This window comes from Anguilla rostrata, chromosome 9 (assembly GCF_018555375.3).
Source record: "Anguilla rostrata isolate EN2019 chromosome 9, ASM1855537v3, whole genome shotgun sequence".
In the NCBI taxonomy this organism is placed as follows: Eukaryota; Metazoa; Chordata; class Actinopteri; order Anguilliformes; family Anguillidae; genus Anguilla; species Anguilla rostrata.
The window spans coordinates 18,869,351-18,879,721 of NC_057941.1; the positions used below are offsets into that span (position 1 = coordinate 18,869,351).

General features: G+C 41.3%; 2 protein-coding genes across 3 annotated transcripts; one reads left to right on the forward strand and one right to left on the reverse strand.

Moving 5' to 3' along the window:
• The first annotated feature begins 471 nt into the window (after positions 1 to 471).
• Positions 472 to 4,177, forward strand: LOC135263174 (aquaporin-11-like). The gene is made up of 3 exons (XM_064350866.1): positions 472 to 1,293; positions 1,510 to 1,626; positions 1,952 to 4,177. Exons 1-3 carry the CDS (start codon positions 699 to 701, stop codon positions 2,059 to 2,061), a joined length of 822 nt encoding a protein of 273 aa, XP_064206936.1. The 5' UTR covers positions 472 to 698; the 3' UTR covers positions 2,062 to 4,177.
• LOC135263175 (methylosome subunit pICln-like) lies at positions 3,441 to 10,153 on the reverse strand. 2 transcript variants are annotated; one of them, XM_064350868.1, is made up of 7 exons: positions 9,545 to 10,148; positions 8,914 to 9,050; positions 5,860 to 6,006; positions 5,503 to 5,607; positions 5,137 to 5,310; positions 4,305 to 4,374; positions 3,441 to 3,718 (listed from the first exon to the last, which is right to left on the reverse strand). In XM_064350868.1, coding segments are annotated over exons 1-7 (753 nt in total). In that variant the 5' UTR covers positions 9,664 to 10,148; the 3' UTR covers positions 3,441 to 3,717. The 2 variants fall into 2 exon arrangements, with proteins under 2 accessions (XP_064206938.1, XP_064206937.1); XM_064350867.1 differs by lacking the exon at positions 3,441 to 3,718 and having other exon boundaries at positions 4,301 to 4,374; positions 9,545 to 10,153.
• Between the last annotated feature and the right edge of the window lie 218 nt (positions 10,154 to 10,371).

Consider the following 10,371-nt stretch of genomic DNA (forward strand, 5'->3'; position numbering starts at 1 on the left):
TGAAATGCCATGAATAGTCTTGATCCGGGCTTCGCTTAACATTAGCCATTTTTATTGTAGTTCTCGTTAAATCTAGGTTATGTTTAGTTTAATTTCTCGCTAAATCTTGTTTAATTTTTAATTTAAATAATGAGGTTTAAAACGTACCCTGATCTAATCACAAACTAGGCCTACTGAGTGAAAATAAGACCCTGGCTTACGGTCCCAAGCACCCATTATTAATAGTTAGAGGACAATAATTAGGCAGCAATTTGAGTCTCAATCAACTTACTTTTCCTTTATGTTGAGTTAAATTCAACTGTTACTGTATTTTCTCTTTGCGATTTCTGTGCTGGGAGCAAAATTGAAACTTGGTTTAATCGTAGCTTATATCAATTAGGCCTATGTATGGAAAACTCAGAAATACATAAGCTGCATCCTTAGAGTTTGTTTAGTGGTCCCTCCCCTGCTTCGTCTTAGTTTAACTTATGGCATGCACTTTTTTTCTCTCCTCACGAGTTGTGCGTGGAACAACTCGTGCAGAGCTAGCCAAGAGTCTTCTAGCACCAGGAAAGATCCCTGACCTCTGATCAGTATCGCCACTGAAAGCTTGGACTTTAGCACGTATGAAAGGGGGTTTGTGGACGCAGAGCTGTAAAGGAAAGCGCCTAAAATAGAGAGACGAGCTCGAACAGAAGAGTTTTAACCACTGCGCTGGGATGGAATATCTAGCCATTTCTGTATTATTGTTGCTGATCATTGTGCTTTTAAGCGAGGCAGCAAGGAGGACAACTTTGAAATTCTTCGCCCGGAAAGATTATGCCGTCTATCTGCTTGAAATAATTTCAACATTTCAGCTATGTGCCTGCACACATGAACTCAAACTCCTCGGCGAAGTGGGCCAAATTGAGCCACAGATAGGATTGACTCTAACGTACACAACTACGGTGGTCCACGCGCTAACATTTCGTGGAGCTCTTTGCAATCCATCCGGTGCCCTCGAGCACATTTACCGTGGAAACCTCACCGGCAAGAGAGCTTTGGCACGGATCGCTTGCCAATTTATTGCGGCAGTGCTTGCACGTTTGGTGATATTAGAAGTCTGGGCTCTGGAGCTCTCCGACTTGCACCTCAAGCACAAATCACTGGGATTTAAATGCACAAGTCCAATTCACACTGTCCTACTGAAAGCAGTTGCTGTGGAATTGGCTTGCGCGTTCGCAGTGCAAACAGCTGTCACTCACTTGAACCGACTGGACGAAAAATACAGAGCTCTTTTCATTGCCGCTGTGGTCACATTCTTAGTTTATGCAGGTTTGTAAATTATTACTGTAATACTTAGCAAAAACAGTTTGGCATAAACATGACAAAAATCTGTATGCGCCGTCTTATTCATAACAGATGCACTTTGGATATCTTCTGGTTGTACATCAATGTGTGTAAAAAATAATTAGCCAGAGATAGTTTTAGTTGTATCCGTTGGGAAGGTATTTTTCTGAAGACGCGCGTGTTGTGCTTCTTGTCCTGTAGGAGGCAGTTTTACTGGAGCCGTGTTCAATCCAGTTCTGGCGTTCTCCATCCAGTTCCCCTGTAGCGGGAACACATTTCTGGAGTATTCCCTTGTGTACGGCGTGGGACCCGTTTTGGGTATGGTACATTAAGAATCCAGGAGAATTCTGTGCCTGGTTTCAGACACAATCTCATTGCGCTAAGTGTACTGGAATCTGTTCGGCATTATTAGACCTTGTGCCTAAATTAGCCTGGAAATGAGGGATTGAGAAGAACAAACAGTGAATATTTAATACTATAATATGTAAATAGTTTTTACAGGATTTTCTTTTTTGAGTGTTAGCAGTGTATGTACACGATTAGGTGAATATCTGATTTCACTGATAGTCATGTCACAGCAGTCCTGTTATGCCAAAATGTGAGATGTGTATTGCATGTTGTCATATTTATCCTCTGTCCTCAGGTGTTGCCTTCTCCGTGCTGCTCTTTGACAAAATCATCCCACTGTTGTCTGGGAAAAGTACATATGAGAGGGGTGCAGACATTGCTGGCATCAAGGATAAGATGGCATGAAAGCTGTATTACTTCCAGCACTCAAGCAGTGCTTTGGAGCTGGTGCATTCACGAGTCAATGCTGTTCTATTTTGACCCTTTGCCAACAATGTGTTAAGTTCTTAGGCGCCTCATGGACTTGACTTGTAACTCCCTCACTCACTGTTAGCCGGCTGAAGATTCTCGAGAAGGGGGAGCTATTAACCCTCACGTTGCTTCGCATCAACGACACTGCGTGCCCTTATATGTTGATAAAATGTTGGTAGAATGTTATGTCATCTGAGAATAATAATGCTGTGTAGTAGCTGTGAAACACTTGAAACACCGTTGAAGGACTGAAGGGCAATACTTACATGAGCACTATGTTTACATGTCTGGCAGCCCAGATGTATCTTTATTATGTTCAGTCCCACAGAACAAAGTTTCAAAGGCCTGTCAGTGACAAGTTTTAACAGGGGGGAGCGTTCTCATCTTCTGTAGTAGGAGGTAAATTGTGCTGGACCAATAACTTACATACAATAACACTGAAACTAGTGTCCAGTTAACTAATGTGGCCTGTTCCAATAGAAGGAAATGACTACCTGACCAAGTCATATGTCAGAGGAATGTATTTATTTTATTTTTTGAAAGATATGGAGAAAAGTACCTTATGCCAAACAGTCACTTTGAAAAAGAGTTTAAATATTTACAAAATATTTTGTATACTTTACAGGAATGTGCTCAGATGCATTTATGCCATTTAATTTTTACTGTAGGCAGCAACTTCAAATATCCATTTTATTCTCTGCTCAACATGGTGCATGGCATTTCATTCCCAATTGCACACAGATCAACACAGACAAAGCAATAATGAAATGCTCACATGCCTTCTTACTCTGCAGTTCATAATCTTGGTTCCAATTCATTTTTGTGACTCTACAGTTATTTCCATTAGTGTCACGTTTTAGATTTTGAGTTTTTATGAGAAACAGTTTGGACTGATTATCAAGCGGTATGTTTTTGGAGCAAATTGACCCTTTTTACATAATCTGTAATTAGTTACTTGTAAAGGGGGAAAAGTCCCATCTTCTCTCAAAATTGCTGACGCCACTTCTAAAAGATTGTCGTGGAGATTTAATCTGTTAAATTGAGCCATAAAAAATGGAAAAAATTTGGACCAACACCCTTCCTTCAGAGTACAGTTGTCCTCCTTAGTACAAATGACATCAGCTTGACTACAAAAACAGCATTGTAGTCATAAATATATACCTTTAGGAAAGGGCAGGGCAGTAGAACAGGATCTGCAAAAGCACGAAGGCCTATGAGAAAATAAGACATTATGATGGATAGGAACATGGCATCCAGCTGAATCCCAGTTACCATCACAGGTGGATTTGAGTAACTCATTATTTCAAACAATCTTGTGGATACAAATGTTTTATTATACAACAGATTTTATACAAGGACTGATGGAATTATTCTCTACACATGTAAGGGACACGCAAAGGTAACACACATGTAAAGTACAATGGAACTTTGAGCCCAAGGACAAAGAATTAGCTGGTGAATGTCAGATACGAGCTACAAATAAACTAAACTGATTCAGTGCCTTGACAGGGATTACGGTCAAAAAAGTCATTCTTCAGCTTCCCCTCATCAAGTGCTTCAGTAGACTGGAAATAGGAAAACTCTCTGCAATCTGCAACATCACAGCCAGAAACAAAACAAATAAACATGCTTGTGTCTGCTCCTTTTCACAATTTCATCAGGGCATAAAGTTTACTTCCCACGCTGGTTAGGTTTTGGTTGTTTCAAGCACACAACGTCAGCAATCTCACAAAGACACATTTTGTGGACCGTTTATAGACTAAATATTAATGTCTAAATGATCATTGTACAGAACTACTCATAACCTTATTTCATCCAAGAATTTGTAGGTGTACTGTATCACCATATTGACAAGCAAGGAATGCTAGCCTGGCTCGATTCTGTGAGTATGACCCCAGTGTCAATGTGGCCTGAACCAGATAAGTAGATAACTGAAACAAGAGCAAATGAACACATAAAAATTCAAACAGCTGCGTTGTCATCACACCCATGTGATAAAATGTTTAGCACTCTGTGAGAAATTCATTAAATGGGTGGCGAAATTTCAGTCCAGTCAAAATAGTGATCAGTTGAATCTAGATGGTAGCTGCCTGGGTGGGACAGAAACCTGCACGCTCAAAGTCCGAGGCTGACCAGGCCCAGGGGTGAACAAAAGCTGGGGGAAACAAAGCTCTTACCAGTGATCCACATCTGCGTCCTCAAACTGGCCAACCTCAGCAGCAGTGCCAGAGCCCGCCGCTATCCCATCTGATTGCAGTAGAAAAGGGGGGAGGGGGTTGTCACAACAAAAGACTAATTGTATAGACATTTTATTAGGCTTTCGTTACATTTAATGCACTGCAGAAGGAGAGATGGTGATGCAAAGGTTCAAGAGTGTCCCAGAATGCCGCAGGCATTCAAGTTCTGGCAGGTGGATACTGATCCAGGATCAGTTCTTAGAGCCAAAAGCCTACATGCACCAGAAATTGACCGCAGACATGCACTGAAATTCTGACACCCCTGTAACACCCAAAAGCGAGAGGCAATTTATCGGTCCATCAGTTTTGCTTTAGAGATCCGAGTTGGTTCCCATCATGGTCATCGCCAGCTTCCTGTGAGGTTCAGCCTGGGCCTCAGGGGGCACTGCTGATGGATGAAAGGAGGAACTGGCAGAATGAGTTCTAAGCTTGTCGCTCCCACAAGGAAATGCAAATGAGACAGAGTGCATACATTACCAGTCCCACAACAGGAAACCAGTAGTCTCTGTGGCATAAAGCTGGCACCACAATCCACACTCTACAGACTAACCAACAAAATGCACTACTAAAAACATACCATAGTTTACTTATTAGCTGTGACATGTAGAAAAACCTTTTGAAAAAGAAGAAAAGTTGTTGAAGCAGAGTTCAGAAGTTGGTAATTGGTTAATGACCAGTTTCGCTTAAAAGTTCAATGCTGAGACAGACAGGTAATTACTGATTCAGAGTTTGTGACCACTTGAAGTGCCCAGAATAAAATGATTATCTTTACCATCACGTCCTGCACAGCTGTCCTCAGTGCTGACTCCGGCCATGCGGGACTGATTGGCTACCGATTCGGCTAGCATGCCCTCCAGCCGCTCCAGTGTGGCTTGGCCCTCCAGGGTGAGATGGGAGAGGCCCTCTTCATAAGTGCAGAAAGTGGGAAGGTCCTCCTGGCCTTGCTCTGCAAAGGACGTAGGGGAGAGGAAGTCTGTGGGGTTTAGCTTCCTGTCAGACCTGACGAACCAAAAACACACCACTGCAGTCCCCAACCCTTGCCGGGCTTTAGCTGTACAACTAAAGCCACTGGTGGGTGGTAGTGCAATACATCAGTTCAGCTTCCCAAGGGACAAGACGGAACTCGCTGAACACTAACCAGCCTCCTCCACGTCATACTCGTCTCCCTCAAAGTCTGAGTCTGAGTCTTCAGGGTCTGGGTGCAAGGCCTGGCAGTCACACATGGCAGAAAACATAGGCTCCACTGAAGAAGCACACAAAACAAAGTGTAAGCTCCAATACACAGAAACGGCACAGAGTAAAGTTATAGTGAGCAGCATAACCAATCACAGCATTTCAAGAAAAAAGCATGTTAAATAGTATGTTAGATAATTATGAAGTTGGATTGATTAGACACTGTGAGACCCCTCACAGGCAAGATTTCCAAAGTCACTGCAGCAAGCTAACACTACTGAATAAACACTGAATGAAGAGCACATGCGATCTCAGCACTCACAGGCAGTTTTATCACTGGGCACAAAGCGGATCTCTGTGACGGGGCCTGAGGAGTCATCGTCATCATCTTCATCGTCGTCATCGTCACTGCTGCCTGCATCTTCTTTCTCAGGGGTTTGCTCAACTTTCTCCTGCATTTCACTGTCCTCTGGAAAACAGCTTGTTTGCTTCAGCACATTTCACAAAATACCATGTCATACGGCCAATTAATTTTTAAAAAGTTTAAAAAGGCAGACACGGGAATATAAAATGAAGCCAAACAAGTGACACTTCCCATATTTCAATTTACCTTAAGCCAATGGCAATGAAAGTTGCATTGAATTCATCCTTGTGCTAATTAATACTTTTTTTTCCCAGATCACCACACACAGAGCTTGACTGATTTTCACAGTCCATTTCAGTCATTCACGGTCTGAAAAACAGGCAGACTGAAAATCTGAATTTAAATATTGCTACTGAAGCTCATTCAATGTGTCTGAGATGTACGAAGTCCTCACTGCTACCAAGTTTGCCATATCGACACAATGGTTGTTTTCTTCAGTCAGGTGGTGTGAGTCTTGCTAGTGTGTCGAGCTCACACAAGTCAATACAAACTACAGCAAAACAAACTTAATGAAAAAGACTTGACAAAACAATGCTTCATCTACATGAAGAGGGGAAGAGAGAGAGGCAGTGAGATACAGGAACAGTAGTCCAGAGTACAGGATGGCACAGCTATTCAATCAGTTTCCTGAACCTGAAATAAAGGCTGAGCATTTACAGTACCAGTCAAAAGTCTGAGTACACCTGCTTGAAACCTGTTTATTTGTGATTATATATGCTGTAATCTGTATAGACCTGTCTATAAACACTGAATATTTCATTATATGATTTGTGTACTTACAAAATAAATAAAAACATTTTTTTTATGAAAATGGAAATCGCCCAAAGCCAAGGAATATCAGACTTAAACCAGACTCATTTAAAAGTCTGAAATGTGTGAAACACTGTGTTAGATCACTGGTCTAAATATAAAAATCTTTGTTAGATGTACTCTGAATTAACTAGAATGTTACCCAATTAACCTCTTGTCACCAATTATCAGGTGTTATCAGGTGAGGGTCCATATTACTATAAATATAGTTACAACAGGCATTCCTGAATGTAAGAGCATTGAAAATGGCTAAATATGCTGAGTTGAACAAAATGGTAATTAGTTGAAGAAATGAAGATAAATCTTTAAGAGAAGTCACAAGAACTTAAGCAACTGTAAGTGTCTGGAACTGTTGTGGCTAAGACCATCAAATGATTTTAAGAAAAAGGCACCCATGAGGACAAGACAAGGTCAGTCAGGCCAAAGTCACAAAGTCTACAAAAACCAGCAATTAACTGCCCCTGAAATACAAGCTTAGCTTAGCACAGACATTTCAACATAAACTATTCAGAGGATATTACACAAAGCTGGCCTAACGGGAAGAATTGCTGCAAAGAAACCATTGTTTAAAGTGCAGAATAAGAGGAAGAGACTTGGGATAAAAACAAACGGAAAGTAGACATTTGAGGAGTGAAAGTCAGTCTTATGGACTGATGAGTCAAACTTTGAAATATTTGGGACAAACTGCCAAGTATTTGTAAGATGCAGAGAGGGTAAGCGCATGATTTCTGTGTGTGGTTCCCACTGTCAAGCATGGAGGAGGCAGTGTCATGGTCTGGGTTTGCTTTGCTAGCGACAGTCAGTGATCTTTACTATGGCAATTGCCAGTCCATGGCAATCTCCACCAGCAGACCCATCACAGCACACTTCAAATGCATGCCATTCCATCAGCATTACGGCTAGTTTTGAATTCTTTCATTTTTAAGAAAGATAATGACCCAAAGCACACACAGTTGTGCAAGAACTAGCCTATCTGACAAAGAATAAAAGTGAAAGACAACTCAAACTAATGACCTGGCCTGCCCAGTCTCCAGACCTCAATCTCACAGAACCTGTATGAGACGAACTGGACAAAAGCAATCCACAAGTGCCCTTCATCTCTGGGAACTGCTACAGAAGAGCTGGGAAGACGTGTCCAGGGATTTTCTTATGAAAGTTCTTAACCAAATGCATCATGTTTGTGAGGCTGTTATTAAGGCAAAAGGTGGCTATTATGAGGAATTCAAGATTTAGAGACAATTTTCAACTTTCTTCAACATTGCTTTGATACTCCTGATGTTTTGTTGTGTATAAAGTGAGTTTTCAGAAACCTATACAATGCAGAATATTGTCAAATATCTTCACTCCAACCCTAACAAAGACCCATTGTTAAACAACATTCATTGAGTTGATAATTAGTAGAATCACGTGTGCCCAATTTGGGTTGAAATGAAAACCTACAGGATGGTAGATCTCCAGGAACAGGGATGGTTACCACAGCATTAGTGCTTCCTGACATGCCCCAACATTTAATTTTGTCTTCAGTAATTATGTTATGTATAGTGCCATTAAATATAATTACTATAAACCGGAGGCTTAAAATATTAAACAATATATAAATTATAATAAACTATATAACTTGAGGCTGCAATATATTCCCATAACTGCCCATGGTTTATTCACACTGAGTTCTTTATTTAAGAAAAAAGGACTCACTGTGTGCACAATTCACACAGGGGCTGGCATTTTTACTTGCCTGCTTTAGATGTCTTTATCTGAGGGAGGAGTATTGGCAGACAGTCTCAAGGGTGACAATGTGCCTCTCTTACACCCTGCAAAAGTGCATTGAGCAGTTTGGAGCCAGCCTGGGACAGGCAGTGGACACTTCAACACAAACAATGGTCTCTTTGGCTCTCTTCATGCTGGGAAAACCAGTGAGAGCCAGGAATTCATTCTCTGGTAACAGTGAGGTGGAGCTTACTGACGAGCTCTGAATGATTAAAAGTCTGAAATGCTGAGCGACTCCTCGGCTAAGAAGCACTCCCTCCCACGCCAGATATCTTTTCCAGCCAGAAGTGGACATTATGAATTAATCCATTCCATTTTCTAACAAATATTACGTTTTATAGTCGTGCTATGGTTCTGGATAACGCATGTCCTCACCGTTCAGTTTGGTGTTGACCATCACGTACAGGTGCTCCTGTGGGTATGCCTTCATGTCTCGTGAGATGGCATGGAGGCTGATTGTCGGGTATTCCACAAAGAAGCCCTTTCCAGACTCATCGAACCACGACAAGCGGCTACACAGAAAAAGTTATGATAGATAATATGAATTCTAGATAAATAAAAACAAAAAGTTTCAAAACGTATTACACGTTAAGATGCAGACGCGATATCTACCAAAGGCTAGATTGGTACCTGTTAAGCTATACCAAACTTTAAAATCTCAAGCAAAGGAATCTAAAAACTTGAACGAAGAATGCAGTACATAAACTTTACGTACGATATGTAGGCCTACATAGATTTTGCGCTGAATGGCATTTCAGATTTCAGGACCAGAAACTCCAGGCAGTCAATAGTATTTTACTGAAACACAGTAGAAATGGTTCAAAATGGCATATATTGTCGCCTGACTAAACACTTGCTAACAGATGCGTTTGCATGTTTATTTGTTGCGATCGACGGTTGGATTGCACCTCAGTGACATTTTAATAATCAGAGAAAATAGACGGCAGGTCACGGCGGGCATCTATAAAAGAGAAATGTTTAACCAAGATACACATTTAATACTCACGTTTCCGCTACGTACAAGGTCCCAGGTCCAAGACCTTTGCCGTCCAAGACCACAGTAGTTTCAGACTGTTCGTATCTAACGCCTTCGCTCGGTGGAGAGACGTTTTTCAGCAACACCATTTTAACTTTTTCCGTTTAATCCAGGTGAGAATGAATGGAATAGCTTATGTGTAAATTGTCAAGAAAAGTAATCCGTTTTAACTAACCAAGAATATCTTCTTTCAGCTATGAGACAAACGTGAAAGCTTGCAAGCTATATCATTTCAAATATTTCATGAGAATCTATTCTTGTCAGCATCACGAAAGCTGGACATGGAGTTTAGACCGAGCGTTGATTTAAGATAAGAGCTGACCATCCTCCTTAATACGAAATGTCTTGCAAACAGTCCTGATTGGATGGCTTGTTAGTTAGTACTTCTCTGTTTCAAACGCCATCTACCGGACTGGAGATGGTTCCTTAATGGAAATCCACCCCATCCCAAAACACCGGGCTACTCCAGGCGAGTGCAACCGACAGAGAAGATGCTTCAACGAACAAATATCCGAATATAGACCAGTTCTTTTATCTCCTAGGACTACAGAACTTCAAGGTGACTCACCAGTCTTGAAACCATGGAAAGTCCAGGAGTCAGAAAGAAAAAGTCCTGCAAGGTTTTTCTTCAGCCCATGAACTCAGCCAGCTGATTCTACAAATTAGTTATCTCCTGGTTGAAGAATTGTACTCATTAGAAAACCCAGGTGATTGGAATAAAATACTGGGGAGGACTTATTTTCTGAACCTGGGGTTTCCTCCTCTTGCTGCACACGATTCTGTGGGATACATGGCAG

Bases quoted from the DNA above. Each gene is read 5' to 3' on its own strand.
- LOC135263174 (XM_064350866.1), top strand. From the start codon at position 699: ATGGAATATCTAGCCATTTCTGTATTATTGTTGCTGATCATTGTGCTT. The intron at 1,294-1,509 runs GTTTGTAAATTA...CTTGTCCTGTAG, and splicing joins CACATTCTTAGTTTATGCAG to GAGGCAGTTTTACTGGAGCC. The intron at 1,627-1,951 runs GTATGGTACATT...CTCTGTCCTCAG, and splicing joins CGGCGTGGGACCCGTTTTGG to GTGTTGCCTTCTCCGTGCTG.
- LOC135263175 (XM_064350867.1), bottom strand. From the start codon at position 9,663: ATGGTGTTGCTGAAAAACGTCTCTCCACCGAGCGAAGGCGTTAGATAC. The intron at 9,051-9,544 runs GTGAGTATTAAA...TTTTCTGTGTAG, and splicing joins ACCTTGTACGTAGCGGAAAC to CCGCTTGTCGTGGTTCGATG. The intron at 5,608-5,859 runs GTGAGTGCTGAG...GTGCTTCTTCAG, and splicing joins GCCCAGTGATAAAACTGCCT to TGGAGCCTATGTTTTCTGCC.